Below are 17,156 nucleotides of genomic sequence, written 5' to 3'. Positions count from 1 at the left end.
TGGATAGCTGCCAAGGTCCTTCTACAGAACAAAGACACAAATAGAATCCAAAGCAACCCATGATTGATGCCAGGATCCTCATCCTGACAGCTATGTACAATCTCAGCATCCTGTGCTGTGTTTGTGAGAAACAGAACAACAGAACCAGCATCCTGGATTGTTTCACTATTGATTGAGGGCAGCACGGTAGCATTGTGGATAGCACAATTGCTTCACAGCTCCAGGGACCCAGGTTCAATTCCGGCTTGGGTCACTGTCTGCATATCCTCCCCGTGTGTGCATGGGTTTCCTTCGGGTGCTCCGGTTTCCTCCCACAGTCCAAAGATGTTCAGGTTAGGTGGATTGGCCATGATAAATTGCCCTCAGTGACCAAAATTGCCCTTAGTGTTGGGTGGGGTAACTGGGTTATGGGGATAGGGTGGAGGTGTTGACCTTGGGTAGGGTGCTCTTTCCAAGAGCCGGTGCAGACTCCATGGGCCGAATGGCCTCCTTCTGCACTGTAAATTCTTTAATTCTATGAAAAACCCATACGATCCGTGGCCCTACATTCACAGTGGGCTGTCAGCGGCATGCGCAGCTGCATGGCTGCCTTTCCAGCTGTGGCAATCATGTTCCATGCCCATCCATCCCAACCCCACAGCCTACCTCCATGCCAACCCCCCACTACTCCGCTCGGCCCAGCAGAAGTCCCCCTGGCCAGCGGCACAACTGTCAGCAAACTATGGCAATGTTGGACACATTTCGTACCCTCCCTCCCTCAACAGCCATGACACCGGTTGCAAGATTTTTAAAAGCATAAGTGACCCGCGCCTTTGGAAATTCCACCTATTGGAGGTGGAAAATTGTGGAGGACCGGAGAATACTGTGTCAGGGCTGCTAATGATATGCAAACCGTGACGGAGAATTACGATTTGGCGTCAAATTTCCGCCCGCCGCGATTGTGGCATTGGAACATATTCTCTACCCAATCGCGTTTCCCGATTTCAGCGTCAGCTAATGGAGAATCCTGCCCCATGTGTCCCGTTGCAGGAAAATTGCAATTGATTTTCTTTCCCCCTGGGAACGCAAATCAGGAAGCAATTCCGTATCCCTTGCCATGCGGATTTATGCACGGAGAGGAATTCGAGGGATTCCCGAGTAAACCCCGCTATAGTACCGCCCGCTCAAAATAGCAGTCCGACCCCCCACCGAAACTCAAACAGCTCCCCATACCTGGATTGCCTGGGAGTCCCTGTCCTTTCCCCAAGTATGGGGGCGACCTCTCCTTGCACCCCCCAGGACTCCCTCACTAGGGAGACGTCCCCAGGGACCCCATGAATAGGGAGACCCCTCCGGGTGGGGGGATTTCACTATTCATGGGGTCCTGGGGGAGGATCGCCCCATATGGGGATCTGCCTATTAAAGGGTTCCTGATTGGGGGTGTGGGTGTCAGGGGGGGGGATCTAGTGATGGAGGGGTGGGCAGGTCATGCAATGTGGAGGGGGAGGGTGGCCCTCAGATGGACTTTGGGGACAACTCCCCTCAGGAGTTACCCCCTTGGCTCACTGTGACATTCACCAAGTCAGGGCCACGCTGGTGAATATCAGAAGTGATCTGCATCCAGGTGATACCCAGCCCAGGGGTCCGGATAATCCTGGAGAGAAGGAGAATGGAATAAACATTAGACATTAAGACCGGTTTGTATTCATTTATATCCTCCTGCTGGTGCAACGGTGGTAACCTCGATCCTGCCACCAGCAGAGCATCGGAGCATCGGGCAGGTGCCGATCCTGATTTTCCCCGACGCCCGATTCTCTGTCCCTTTGGGAAATGCGCTTTGGGCATCGCAGGCCGGAGAATCCAGCCCACAGTCTTTATATTACATGTTCCAATTCTCCTTGAGTATAATGGGCTCAGAAGCTGACCTCACATGAGTTTGGATTACCTTCATCATAAGTTTGTTGGTTACTTAGTTGGGGAAGGATTACTCCTTCCCCGTCACTATCTACAACAGAATTGGTTGCAGGGTTCCCAACCTCTCCTATATCTCCTATTATTTGACTATGATTTTCCATAACTGACTATGCAGCTTATTATAATGTGAGATCACAGACTCTTCACACGTACTGGTCACAGAACCTTAGTGAGCATCATGACTTGGGTGTGTCACACACTTGCTCGGCTATTGTCCCACTGACCTATAGGACTCTATTGCCACTTCTGCCAGTCCTAATCTGTGTGCATTGTTAAAAGGGGTGACATCGCCATGCCATGCCAGCTGAAATTAATGGGCCCTCACTTAGCCTTCCTCGGCGCGACTGCCACATCGAGCAAGGCCACTGCTGTGCACAAAGAGCAACTTGGAGTCATATGCGAGAATTTGACAGTGTTTCCTCTACTAACACCCTTTATTGATGTGGTTGTATGGTTTGCAGAGGATCAAGTGTACTAGCCCTCACAAACATCTTCCATACCTGGTGTGGGCAAGAAGTTAAATTTCCCAAAACTGACATCGGGTTGGGATCCCAATGTCATCCCATTCTCTTCCTGGAGTTCTGAAGCAAGTGAGGATGCTCCGATCCTCTGCTGGCGGCAGGATTAAGGTTGCCAACCTTGCACCAGCAGGAGGATATAAATGAATGCAAACGGGTCTTAATGTCTAATGTTCATCCACTTGGCAGGCCCAGCACTCCCCTTGGAGCGGCTGCGAAACCAATTAAAACAGTTACAAAACCAATTAAGACTTTCTCCAGCCCTCCATTCTAACTTCCACTGTTAGTCCACAAGCTTCATGCTGTTACTGCATCTCATCAGATTGGAAGAGGCTGGTACACAATGAAAGCTCATTGTTGCATGACACTGTCCTGCGAGGAACAGTGTAAAGGCTGAAATCAGCAAGCCTGTTGTTAGCCATAGTGAAAGGTTAGCCCTGACAAGAGGAGTTCTTTCAGCCTGATTTCTACTTCCTTTGGAAAAAACAACTTTTCTCACTCAGTAACTTACAAGTGTCTTGGAGTATACTGAGCTGAATTGGAATCACAGACATCTAGGACTTCCCTGCAACATGGAAGTTACCTTCAAGCTCTGAGGAGGAGCAACAACTTAATCCAACCCAGCCGCTATGGCAACAAGGGCAACAGCAGCCACTCATAGAGAATCCGAGGCTTCAAGTCACTCAGCGCATGCTGATAGAACAAAGGGGTTGGACACAAAGGGGTTCGACACCTCGAAGGGGCTGATAGGACAAGGACCTAAGGCCAAGGGTCAGCCCCCTCCACATGCCTGAGTAACAGCGCCTTAGACGCATCCGGTAGCGACAGATATCCACACACATCTGGAAGCAGATTTCCGCCAACAGAAGCAAGTGGCCACACATTTCCCGTGGATGTCAAGGTCGTCACAGCTCTCAATGTTTTTACATCCAGCACCAGCTAGGGATCTGCGAGTTATATTTCTAGGATTTCACCAACTGCTCCCCACAACTGAATCACTCACATCGCCAATGCCGTGTTTGCCAAGGCTGTCAGTAAAATCCACTTCAACATGAATGACGTGACTCAAACCCAGAGGGATGTTGGCTTTGCTTCACTCGCTGGATTTCCACTAGTCCAGTGGTTATTTGATAGCAGATGTGGCAATCGGGGCATCACCATATCAGCCCCAAAGGTCTTCATTAATTAGAGGGGTTTCCATCCATTAATGTGCATCTGGTCTGTGACCACCGCATGATCATCATGCAAGTCTGCAACTTTAATCGGGGATGAAGTGTTGGCTAGTGTAGGCTTGAGAGATGAACAGACACTTTCAACACTGATGAAGGTTCAACTCAATTTTATTAACTACTTCTAACTATCTAACACATGTTGCTCATTCTGGTGAGTGTGCTTTACACTCAATTGGCTCTGTTTTATTCCTTAGCTCTAGAGTCGCCAGGTATCTTTTGATATAGCCACGAGGTTCAAGTTCAAGTTCAGATCAATGACTCAATACACCAGTTAGTAAGGTTCAATCAAACACATTTATTATTACACAGTAAATCGATACTCATGCAACTAATACTAACGGACTAAACTATTCCTACCACTATAAGCCAATACTTATCTTCGATAAGGGAACACACTGGATCAGGAAACAATGGCCTCTTGTTCTGTCCTGAGACTGCAGGCTTCCCAGTTGGTACGAGCTAAGGGGTCAGGAGTGTCTATTCTCGTAGCATGCGTTGTATGACACTTATTTGGTGGTGCAGCAATTGGCCAGGCCTCTCCTTCTCACGTTCAAGTTCTTAGAGAGCTGCTGCAAAGGTGTTCTGCTGGGAGGGCCGGCTAAGAGAGAGAGCGAACTTGGGATCTGTCCTTTATAGGTCACAGGGGCTTCGCGCCCATCTGGGTGGACCCTATACCTGCTTGCAATCGATTGGACCTCATACCAATCGATTGGTTTGAATTCCCCAATACTGGGGCTGTTTCCCGATCGCTGGGCGGTTCTTGGGGCTGTTTGTAACTTATTGTCCGGGACTCCTGCTGGCGCCGAAGAGTCTAGCTTGACCTTTGTTATTCGCGATTGTGTCCATTGTGCCCGGGAATCACCGGGAATCGCTCAATTAGTATGCAAACTTGTTAGTTTCAGTGCTGTCTGGTTCCTCTGCGGACAGAATACACAGAGAGATTCTGAATCTGTTTGTCTTTCTGACATTGTCCAATTTTCCCTGCATGCATTTCAATTCTCCATTTTATGTCAGGCAGTGGCCAACTTCGGTGGCTGCACACGCGATGACTGTGGGTCTAAATAATGCTAACTTAAACTAGAGACCTAAGCCTTGTCCGAACTAGTTGATTCTCTCAGCACGTGTTGTGAGTCTGTGCTGGGCTGAATGAGTTCCTGTTACACTCAGAGGCAGCACCCAGAATGAATGGGAACCGTGGTGCCCTCTGCCTTTATAGTGTGCGTATTCTAACTGGTGATTGGCTGCGGTGTTTGTACATGTTGATTGGTCCCTGTGTGTGTCCATCAGTGTGTGTCTGCACCATGATATATTGGTGTATATTATGACAGGGGAATTCCCATAACTCTTTCATTCTTTGACAGCCTCATCTACCACAGTTCTTTCCATCACCAAACATCTACCACTGGCTGACTACTGGAAGACCAGGGGCATCCATTCAGAACCTTGCTGCTGATCCCAATACGGAACCCCACCACAAGGGTACCGGAGAGGAATAACAGGAGTTGTGTCAGTACCAAGGAAACACTAGAGCAACCCAATGGCTTATTCAAGATGACATCTTGGTGCCTAGATGAATCTGGAGACGCCCTTCAGTATGGTCCAACAAGTGATGGTTGTGTTCTGCTCTGCCCTTCACAACATCGGGGGATCATTACCCCTTATGATCAGGGGTTATGGGGAAAAGGCAGGAGAATGGGGATGAGAAAGATATCAGCCATGATTGGATGGCAGGGCAGACTCGATGGGCCGAGTGGCCTAATTCTGCTTCTATGTCTTATGGTCTTATAGCGCTACGAAAAGGACTGGCGTTGGCACAAGAGGAAGGTAAAGAGCATTCAGAATCCACAGTGAGGGAGGTGGAGTCTGATGTACCACTGGTGTCTGCAGCTGCACACCTGGCTGCCAGAGGAAGGCCAAAATCTCCTCACTCAGGCATGTTTCACTTGAGAAGTGTACTTGCAAGAATCTGTGCTTTCCATCAAAACCCATGTGGAACCATCTCCCAACCCTAGGCATACCTCTTTGCCATAATCACCCAGCCAAACATCACATTCATACCCTTTAAAGCTACTCATTCCATCCAAAGGAAGGCAACTGACTTGGATGAATGGGAAAAGAAACCATAAAAATGAAGAGTTCATATCAACTGGTATGATCGGGGAGATGTTAATTGCCACACAAACCAGTGCCCAGTGAGAAACATGGCCTATCACATATTGTATTTTGACCACAAGAAGGTCAGCAACAAATTCAAGTAACACTTTGGGGATTTTAAACATTAAAGTACAACATTTATTAACAAAGGAAAATAAAACTTAGACACACAAGATTACATTTGCACAGTGAATAATATCTTTACAAAGCATTCCCCCAAAAAGACTTCCTACTTGGTTCGACTCGCAAGTAAATACCCCTTTAGGTAACAATCCCTTATGTTTAACTATAGAAACTCCAGTAATATTAATCCTGAGGCAAAGCTGCTGTCAATTTAGTGAGGCATACCACATGATAGCTCACTCCCAGTCATGTTCTGTAGACATGCCGATATGCATGATGCACTACAGAACATCTTATTTAAATAATTCATTATGAAACAACTGTGTGGTAAAGATAACTGGAGTAAACAAATAACAAACTACTAAACTAACTAAATACTATAGAGCTGCAAAATACATCTATCCACCAACACAACTTACTCCTAACTCCCTTGAGACACAGAGCTGCATGGCAGACTTCCACTGCCACACTGTCACCTGCTGGTTGGAGGTTGTGTATAATACTAAATACAGAATTGCTTTATGCGTACGATCACACTCCCCACTTCCACTCTCATGTGGATCTTCAAAGTTCAAACACCAGATCACTTTTTTCAATGCCAAGACTTTTCTGTCTTAATTGGATAGCTGATTTAAAACCGCTTTGAATAAACAGACATTGCTCTGGCTTGGCTAGAAAGCTGCCTCCATTTGTCACTTTATAGCTCCTTCCCCAGCATAGAGTGGCACCCCAGATTTTCTCACATGGCCACTCCATCTACGCTCCTAACACCTTTCCTTAAATATTATTTTTGCTATTTCACCTTGACTCCATTATCCTCAGTACCTCTTTGAAAATTAAATTTCCCTGAGTATAAAAATCTTTCATGTTCTCCCTATTGCCACCACTTTTGGGTCAAATAAAATTTAATGACCTTGCCTTATTTGTTTATGAAACCGTTGCAAGCTGGAAAAGTCTTTCACTCCCTTTGAAATGTAACAACTGAAAACAACTCCCATCCTTATCCCTCCATGCAAATGTCTACCCATTGCTTATTTACTTATAGAAAATTAATCTTGAACATATTTACTTCAAGTGTCTGCCTTTCACATCCCGCTTCTGTAATGTCCTAAACCTTGCAGACTATCAGTGTGCAGCTTAATTATATTATGCTCACTCATGGTGCACAAACACAATCATGGAGTCAAGATGAAATAGCAAAAAGAATAATTAAGGAGAGATGTTGAGAGCATAGGTGGAGTAACCATGCAAGAATGTCTGGGGTGCCGCTTAACAGAATAACACAATAAACTCCCAAATTATTAAAAATGATGAGACCTTTGGTCACACGCCTCATGCTTTCTTCCAAATAAAGAAGATTAATGAAACATTAACACTGTTATACCCAGCCAAGTGTTTCTCTTTGCAACCAAGATGTCTTTCTCTTATGCTTTCTGAGGGGTAGCACAATAGCACAGTGGTTAGCACTGTGGATTCACAGCGCCAGGGACCCAGGTTTGATTCCCGGCTGGGACACTGTCTGTGCGGAGTCTACACATTCTCCCTGTGTCTGCATGGGTTTCCTCTGGGTGCTCCGGTTTCCTCCCACTGGCCCCGAACGACATGGGCCGGGATTCTCCAATCCCGCGGCCAAGTTCTGATGCCGGTGTGAAAAGCAGCGTCAACCACTCCGACGTCAACGGTCCACAATTGCCTGGTATGCTCCACTTCCTTGGAGGCTAGAGGCTAGGTCAGCACCAGAGTGGTCCCTGCAGCACCAGCCGGCTTGGCATGGCCGGCACGAGTTTGCGCATGCGTGCCATGGCCAGCGTGGTTCTGCACATACGCGTGAGTTCCTGTCTCCGCGCCGGCCCCCCGGCCAATATGGCGGAGCCCTACAGGGGCCCAGCGCAGAGGAACATAGCCCCCACGGAATCAGCGTGCCCGCCGATTGGTAGGCCCCAATCATGGGCCAGACCACCATGGAGACCACCAACCCCCCCCCCCCCCCCCCCCCACCTTTCAGGAGGGCCCCTGCAGACACATCTTCCAGGTCTCGCTGTGTGGGCCCTGAGTAACCCACGGTGGCAGGCCCGGAGAATCACCGGGGGGGGGGGGGGGGGGGGGGGAGAAGCGGGCCCTTTCAACGGCCCCCGACCGGCACTGCACCGATCCCGTGGGCGCCCGAAAATCGGCGCCAGAGAATCGGCGAGCCATCGTCAGGGTGGTGAGGCCAAACAGGCGATGGAATGTGGCGACCACGGGATTTTCACAGTAACTTTATTACAATGTAAGCCTACTTGTGACATTAAAGATTATTAATTAATTAACTTTTATGCAGTGCTTCCCATGTGGTTTCAGCAGAGCTAGATCCAGACAACATGCTCCCCTATTCTGACACATGAGATGCTGTGGCAGATGTCCTCTGGATTTTAGAGCCTTTGAGAGCTCTAACAAAGACTACCTCACTTGCATCTATGTCGGGGCGGATTCAGTCATCATTGCAGAGGCAGCTTATATGCCTTTGTGGGAAACTGGGGGGGTGGTGTTGCGGTGTCGGGACAGGCAAAATTATGGGGTCGGTCGTGGGGGGGAGGGAGGATAAGGACCAAAAATTGGGGGCATATTGAGCAGAGTCCCCACTGCCATTAATCTTTTCTCTACCATCTCTTTCTTGACCCAGCTGTGCTTCCCTGCTCGCCAGGAGTGAGAGCACACTTTGCTGCTTCTCAGGGTGGTGATCAGCCACCATGGTGTGCTTTTCTCAATCCTTTGTAAACTGTGAAGGCAGTTGGTGTAGGTCAGCATACGCTCAATGGCTCAAAGCCTCTGATTCTCTATGAGTTTGGCCACTCTTTCAATAGGGACATCATGGCACTCATGCTCGCGATGGACTTCTCCAATCTCTATCCAGAGATAGAGATAGAGATGCCTCTAGAATGTTGATAAAATCACATAATAATAATCTGTATTATTGTAGGCTTACATTAACACTGCAATGAGGTTACTGTGAAAGTCCCCTAGTCGCCACACTCTGTTCGGGTACATAGAGAGAGAATTCAGAATGTCCCATTCAACTAATAGCACGTCTTTCAGGACTTGTGGTAGGAAACCGGAGCACCATACATTACCTATTACTCTTCTACCAGTTCCCTTTTTGTTAATGATCCCAAAACATTTTATTATGAAGGTTTAAGCTGAGCATGGCATATACTGCGCTCTCTGGCAGTGTCCATTTTCTTCTGTCCCTACATGTGATGTGCTGATCACCATGTGCCACTCAAATCTTTCATGGTAGGTCCACTGAGGTATGTGTATTTGAGCTGATGGAGGGGACGCAGGACCCATGAGGTGGTGCATCCTTGGAATACTGGTCTTCCTCTGCGGATTCTTCGTGCTCCTCCCTCATCACCTGGGGGTTCCCCAAAGAATCAGTGGGAGATAAAAGACATGTGTTAGCGTTGAAGGTTGGTGAAAGAGGGTATAAACTTGGTATAGAACAGATCATGTTATTTCATGTTCTGATGACATTTTTTTCGACATGAGTGCCATTTAATGCTGCACCAGGTGTCTAGGCAATCCCCATTTCTCATTCACCAGTGGACAATACCAGTGCCACCCTGTCAATCCCAGGGATCTTCCTCCATCGTGGTCAGGCTGGCAAAGGGTGAGGTTCCATCCCTATTCTCTGCCTCTCAGTGGATTTTCTACTCCCTTTTGAGAAACAAACGAGAGTGATGAGAGCATGCAGGTAAGGTATGTTGGTCAGAGGAGTGCTGAGCAAGAGAACACTAGCAAATCCCCAGCTATTGAAGAATCTATGTCCATATGCAGCGAGACCTGGGCAATACTTAGTCTTGGGCTGCTCAGTAGCAACTAACATTCGTATCACACAAGTGCCAGGCAATGACCATGTCCAACAAGAGAGAATCTATCCATCCCTCCATAATATTCAATGACATTACCATTGCTGAATTCCCCCACTCCCAACATGCTGGGGGTCACTATTGACCAAAAACTGATCTGGACTAGCCATAGAAATACTGTGGCTGCAAGAGCAGTTCAGAGACTGGAGCCAAGTTTTTCCGAACTCACCGTGGGGGATGCAACACGGGGCCAGCCAAAAGTGCAATGATCAGAATATCCCGGCACAGAAGGGGTTGGAAAATTCCAGCCTTGGAATTCTGTGACTGGCAACTTCTGATTGCCCAAAAATCTGCCAAACATTTACAAGACACAAGTCAAGTGTCTGATGAAATACCTTCTATTTGTCTGGTTGAGTGCAGCGCTAACTAAATTCCTTCCAGGACAAAGCAGGCCACATGATTGCACCCCATTCACCAGCTTAAACATTTACTCAACCACCACATACAGTGGCAGCAGTGTGTAACATGCACAAGATACACTGCAGTAAATCACAAGGATTGCTTCAACAACACCTTTCAAACCTCTGACCACTGCCACCTGGAAGGGCAAGGGTAGCAGATGCATGTGAACTCCACCACCTGGAAGTTCCCCTCAAAGCCACACACCTTTCAGGCTTAGAAACAGATCACTGTTCCTTCACTGTCACTGAGTCAAAATCCTGGAACTCCCTCCCTAACAGCAATGTGGGTGTACTACACTTCAGGAACTGCAGCGGTTCAAGAAGGCAGTTCACCACCACCTTCTTAAGGTCAATTAGGGATAGACAATTAATGCTGACCTAGCCAGTGATGGTTACATCCCGTGATCAAATAACAACATAGGTAGGAGCGATGTCTGCTGGCTGAGGCACTCACCCTGCCAAGCCTCGTTTATTCATTAAAACTTTTGTTGCAGTGGGATCCACGTTTTTAACACTACATTCCTGCTCATTGGCTCTGCCAACTGCAACCATGCCTGCTTGGCCAACCTGGCTGGACATAGCTTCCACTCATTGCCCACAGAAGAGAACCTCTGGCCCTGGCTGCATTTACCATGACCTCTCGGGAGGTCTGAGAACTGGGAGAAGGCAGAGTGAGTCACAAATCATAAGACCATAAAAAATAGGAGCAGGCGTAGGCCATTCAGCCTATCAAACCGGTACTGACATTTGATGGGATTTTTGGATTGTGGCCTTAGCTCCACTTTTCTGTCTGTTCCTATAACCCTTATTTTCCCTGTCAATCAAAAGCTTTGTCTAACCCAGCCTTGAATAAATTCAAAGAACCAGCATTGACTGCTTTCTGGAAAAAAGCACTCCAAAGACTAATGGCCTGAAGAAATTAAATTGCTCCTCATCTCGGTTTTAAATGGGAGACCCCACATTTTGAAAATGAAAATCGCTTATTGTCACAAGCAGGCTTCAAATGAAGTTACTGTGAAAAGACCCTAGTCGCCACATTCCAGCACCTGTTCCGAGAGGCTGCTACAGTAATTGAACCATGCTGCTGGCCTGCCTTGGTCTGCTTTTAAAACCAGCGATTTAACCCTGTGCTAAACAGCCTCTATAACCCCTCATTCTAGATTTTCCTCGGAGCCTCTCAGCATATAAACCATCAGGCCCACTCAGAATCTTATATGTTTGAATAAGATCACCTACCTATTTCTAAATTCCAATGAGTACAGGCACAACCTGCTCAACCTTTCCTCGTAACACAACTCATTCATCCCAGGAATCAACCCAGTGAATACTCTGAACTGCTTCCAATTAAACTCTGCCCCTACATAAGTAAGGAGACCAGAACTGTGCACGATATTCCAAGCATAGTCTCATTAATGCCTGTACGGCTGCCGCAAGATTTCCCTCCTATTATACTCCATCCTCCTTGCAATAAAAGTCAACATTCCAGGTTTGCCTTCCTAATTATTTGACGAACCTCCATGCTAATTTATTGTGATTCATGTTCAAGAACACCCAGATTCCTCTGTAGTGAAGCATTCTGCAGTCTCACAATAGAAACATACATAAAAAAATAGATGCAGGAGGAGGCCATTCGGCCCTTCAAGCCTGCTCTGCCATTCATTATGATTATAGCTGATCATCAAGTTCAATACCCTGATCCAGCCTTCCCCCATATCCCTTGATCCCTTTATCCCCAAGAGCTATATCTAATTTCTTCTTGGAATTACACAACGTTTTAGCCTCAACTACTTTCTGTAGTAGTGAATTCCTAGATCCAGCACTCTCAGGGTAAAGAAATTTCTCCTCATCTCAGTCCTAAAAGGTTTACCTCTTATCCTCAAACTATGACCCCTAGTCCTAGACTCCCGACCATTGGGAACATTTTTTCTGAATCTACCCTGTGTAATCCTGTAAAAATCTTTTAAGTTTCTATGAGATAGGGCAGCACGGTGGCCTAGTGGTTAGCACAACCGCCTCACGGCGCTGAGGTCCCAGGTTCGATCCCGGCTCTGGGTCACTGTCCGTGTGGAGTTTGCATATTCTCCCCGTGTCTGCGTGGGTTTCGCCCCCACAACCCAAAAATGTGCAGAGTAGGTGGATTGGCCACGCTAAAATTGCCCCTTAATTGGAAAAAATAATTGGGTAATCTAAATTTATAAAAAAAAAAAAAAAAAGTTTCTATGAAATCTCATCTCACTCTTCTAAACTCCAATGAATATAATCCTAACCGACATAGATTCTCCTCATATGACACCCTCCATCCCAGGAATCCGCCTGGTAAACCTCCTCTGCACTCCCTCCACAGCAAAAACATCCTTCTTCAGATAAGGGGCAAAATTCTCCGACTCCCAGCAGGGTCGGAGAATCGTCTGGGGCTGCCGAAAATCCGGCCCCCGCCGTGGCAGAGATTCTCCGCCACCCGGGAAGTGGCGGTGGCGGGAATCTCGCCACTCCGATCGCCGAGGCCCCTGCGGTGATTCTCCGGCCCAGATGGGCCGAAGTCCCGCCGCTGGGAGGCCTCTCCTGCCGCCGAGGTTTGAACCACCTCTGTAACGGCGGGATCAGCGGCGTGTGCGGGCCCCGGGGTCCTGGGGTGGGGGGGCGGGGGGGCGATCGGACCCCGGGGGGTGCCCCCACGGTGGCCAGTCCCGTGATCGGGGCCCCCCGCTCAGACTCCGTGCCAGTGCCCTGGGTGCACTATTTCTCTTCCGCAGCCGCCACGGCCTCCGCCATGGAGGAAGCGGAAGAGAAACCCACATCGCACATGCGCCGGTGGTGACGTCAGCGGCAGTTGGCCGCTGACGTCACCGCCGGCGCATGCGCCGACCGGCGAAAGCCTTTCGGCCAGCCCCGCTGCCGGGGGCGCCGGTTTTTTGCGCCAGTCTTCTGGTGCCAACCGCACCGGCGCGGGGCTGGCCTCCGAAGGTGGGGAGAATTCCCCACCTTTGGGGAGGCCCGACACCTGAGTGGTTGGCGCCACTCCCCTACGCCGGCACCCTCCTTCACGCCGGGTAGGGGAGAATCCAGCCCAAGGACACCAAAAAGGTTCACAATGCTCCAGGTGTGGCTTCACCAAGGCCCTATATAATTGCAGTAAAACTATTCCTTTTCCTTAGGCGGGATTCTCCCAGCACTGCGCTGGGCCGGAGAATCCCCGCGAACGGGCCGTGCCGCCTCGACACCGGCATGCGATTCACCACAGTGCAGAGAATCGGTGCCATTGGCGCCGGCGTGGTTGGCGCGGCGTGTAAGAAAAGAGCCGAGTCCCGCCGGTGCTGTTCTAACCTGCTCTGGGTCGGCGGGACCTCGGTGTGTAAGGGTCGGCTGGCGGCCTGTGGGAGGGAGGGGGCATCCGACCCCAAAGGGGGCCTACAATGTGGCCTGGCCCGCGATCGGGACCCATCGATCGGCGGGCCGGCCTCTCTGGCTGCGGGCCTCCTTTCCTACGTGCCGGCCCCTGTAGCCCTGAGCCATGTTGCGTCGGGGCCGGCGCGTTGAAGGAGGCCACTGCGCATGCGCTTGTTGGCGCCGGTGCCACTACACGTCCTCGTTGGCACCAGCGCAATTGCGCATGCACGGATCCCGCGGCGCACAGTTCTCACCAGGATCTGCAGCTGGAGCTGTGTGAACCCTAACCCCAATGCCGGCCCCCTGTAGGGGCCAGAGTTAGTCGTGGGAGCGGCCCATTCACGCCGTCATAAAGCGCAACGGCATTTACGACAGCATGGACACTCTGCCATGGGATTGGAGAATCCCGCCGCTTATTTCTATACTCAAATCCTCTCACTATGAAGGCCAACATACCATTTGCCTTCTTATTGCTTGCTATACTTGCACGCTTAATTTCAGCGTCTGATTCACGAGGACGCCAAGGTCTCGTTGAGTATCCAATTTGCCTCATTTGACTATTATCTATTGGACTAATACTCTATTTTTCTATTCTTCCAGTCAAAATGGACATCTTCACATTTTCCCACATTATACTCCATCTGCCAATGGTTTGCCCATTCATTTAACCTGTCTATAACCTTTTGCAGACTCTATGCATGTTCTCACAAATTATTTCTCTACCTATCTTTGTAACATCAGCAAATGTGGCTGTATACAGTCTGTCCCTTCATCCAAGTAATTAATATGGATCTTAAATAGTTGCACTGAACCCAGCAGTACTCCACTAGTTACAGTTTGTCAACCTGAAAATGACCCATTTATCCTGGCCATTTCCTGTTAGTTAGCCTGTGGTAAACCACTATTACACCTGTATTAGGTGATGTAAGGTAGGACCTGTACTACAGGTTCGCCAGTAGCCCCTGCCTGCTGGCTCCGCCCAGTAAGAGGAGCGTGTCCTCTATTCAGCAGCCATTTCGCCGGCTGCTGTGGGAGGCCACACAACTTACTGCAATAAAGCCACAGTTGTATCCAACCTTAGTCTTTGTACAATTGATTGTGCATCAATTTACTGCAGTACGATTTTTGAAAAGATGGACCTCCGAATCAAACCACATTGCCTGCAGCTGGATCCGCAATCAAGCGACGCCAAAAAGGACTTTAATCACTGGCTAGCTTGCTTCGAGGCCTATATTCAGCCACCACCCCTCCAGTGGAGGCTCCGAAGATACAGATCCTGTACTCAAGGTTGAGCTCCAATGTGTTTCCGCTGATCCAGGATTCCCCGAATTACGCAGAAGTCATGGCGCTCCTCAAAGAAAACTACGCACAGAAAACAAACACACTCTTCGCCAGGCACGTACTCGCCACTCTCAACTCCCTGGTGAGTCCATAGAAGACTTCTGGTGGGCCCTATCCCACTCGTCCGGGACTGTGACTGTATGGCCATTACGGCCACCGAACATTCCAACCTTCTTATGTGCGATGCGTTTGTAATGGGGATTGGGTCGGACCTCATACGTCAAAGACTGCTAGAAGGGGCCACGCTCGACCTCACTGAGACTAAAAAGCTAGCACTCTCCATGACGGTCGCCTCATGTAATGCTCAGGCCTACCCCTCCGGCCGCACGGCCCACCCCTCCTATCCCTCATCGACCCCACAGCCGGCTGCCCCAGCCGGGGCTTCACCCAACCAGTACGTCTGCGCCACATGCCAACCCGTGCACCCCGAGGGTCCCCGATGTTACTTCTGTGGCCAGCAGAAACACCCCCGCCAACGCTGACCGGCCCACACTGCCAGTTGCAAGGCTTGCAGCAAAAAGGGGCACTTGGCCGCGGTGTGCCAGGCCCGCGCATTCGCCGCTATCGCCACCTCTCCCTTGGTCTACACAAAATGGGCGCCGCCATCTTTGTCCCAGAACATGCGTGGCCAGTGGGCGCCGTCACCTTCACCTCCCGGGGCCGCGGGCGGCCAGTGGATGCCGCCATCTTCCCCCCTCAGTCCACGTGCGGCCCATGGGCGCCGCCATCTTGTCCAGCTCCTGCAACGTGCAGCCCATGGGCGCCGCCATTTTGTCCCCCGCAGGATCTTCAGGCCCCGCCATCCTGTCTTCCCCACGCGGCATGGACGCCGACAGCATTCCACGACCTGGGCTCCCCACGCTCTCCATCTTTTGACGCCAGCGACGACCGACCGCAGCTCGCCTCAGTGACGATCACCAGTCTCGTCCACACAACCTTGGCATTGTTTCGACCAGTGTGAGAATCAACGGTCACGTGACCTCTTGCCTGCTGGACTCCGGGAGCACCGAAAGCTTCATCCACCCGGATAATGGTAAGGCGCTGCTCCCTCGTGGTCCACCCCGCCAATCAAAGAATCTCCCTGGCTTCCGGATCCCATTCCGTCACGATCCGGGGGTTCTGCACGGTTACTCTCACGGTCCAGGACGTAGAATTCAGCGGCTTCCGCCTCTACGTCCTTCCTAATCTCTGCGCTGCACTACTACTCGGCCTGAACTTCCAGTACAATCTCCAGAGCGTTACCCTCAAATTTGGCGGGTCCCTACCACCCCTCACTGTGTGCGGCCTCGCGACCTTAAAGGTCGACCCACCCTCCGATTTTGCCAATCTAACTCCGGATTGCAAACCCGTTGCCACCAGGAGCAGACGGTACAGCACCTAGGACAAGACCTTTATCAGGTCCGAGGTCCAGCGGTTGCTTCGGGAAGGCATCATCGAGGCCAGCAACAGCCCCTGGAGAGCCCAAGTGGTAGTCAATCCTCTGTCCATGTATTAATATATCACCCCCAACACTGTGAGCTCTCTTACCTTGTGCAATACCTTTTACATGGCATCTTAACAAATATCTTTTGGATCTGTAGGGCTCAGTAATGGGTTCCTCGCTGTCGTGATTGATAGCGATGATTTGGACTGAAATGTGAGGGCATGATTAAGAAATTTGCAGGTGATAGGAAAACTGGCTGTCTGGTTTGCATTCCCATTGGCACCCAGTGTCCTAATGTGAGCCCAGTCAGGCATCTGGTGTATGTTTCAGGTTTGTGCCTTGGACACCCAAGGAAGAAAGTTAACGAATATAGCAGGCAACACAGTTTCAATGTGGAGCAGCGCAGGCTGCCTGCCTTTTTGTACCTTCAAGTAACTGTTTTCTGCATTTAAAATGGGAGCATCACAATCCAATGTCTAAGCTTCTATTTCACTTGGACCTCTTATTGGATACGATGCACATGATGCTGGTCTTGGTTTTCATTCTTCAGTCATTTTCTTCCATTCAGTTTCTCATTTTCCTAAATGCTCAGCAGCAGAGAGGCAGGTTAGTACCACTCTGGTTTTGCATTGCACAGAACTCTTCCTGCCCCCACTTCAAGCACATTATTTACATTGCAGTTTTTATGACCTCAGCACTGACTGGCTTAAACAATAAAA

General features: G+C 49.6%; 1 protein-coding gene across 6 annotated transcripts in view; it reads left to right on the top strand.

The window, feature by feature from the left end:
• LOC119962780 (embigin-like) overlaps window positions 1-17,156 on the top strand; it is a 96,607-nt gene that overhangs the window by 76,072 nt on the left and 3,379 nt on the right. For 2 of the 6 annotated variants that reach the window (XM_038790861.1, XM_038790860.1), the window contains one exon: window positions 5,065-6,441. The exons of 2 other annotated variants lie outside the window; for them this stretch is intronic. In XM_038790861.1, the coding sequence (XP_038646789.1) occupies window positions 5,065-5,199 (135 nt within the window). In that variant the 3' untranslated portion in view covers window positions 5,200-6,441. Of the gene's footprint in view, window positions 1-5,064; window positions 6,450-17,156 lie in introns of those variants that run through there. 2 more of the 6 variants (XM_038790864.1, XM_038790862.1) reach the window with 2 other exon arrangements.

The sequence above is a fragment of the Scyliorhinus canicula genome, chromosome 3 (genome assembly GCF_902713615.1).
Source record: "Scyliorhinus canicula chromosome 3, sScyCan1.1, whole genome shotgun sequence".
NCBI lineage: Eukaryota > Metazoa > Chordata > Chondrichthyes > Carcharhiniformes > Scyliorhinidae > Scyliorhinus > Scyliorhinus canicula.
Note: the sequence above shows the minus strand (reverse complement) of the source record. Positions and strands in the feature narration are given on the sequence as shown.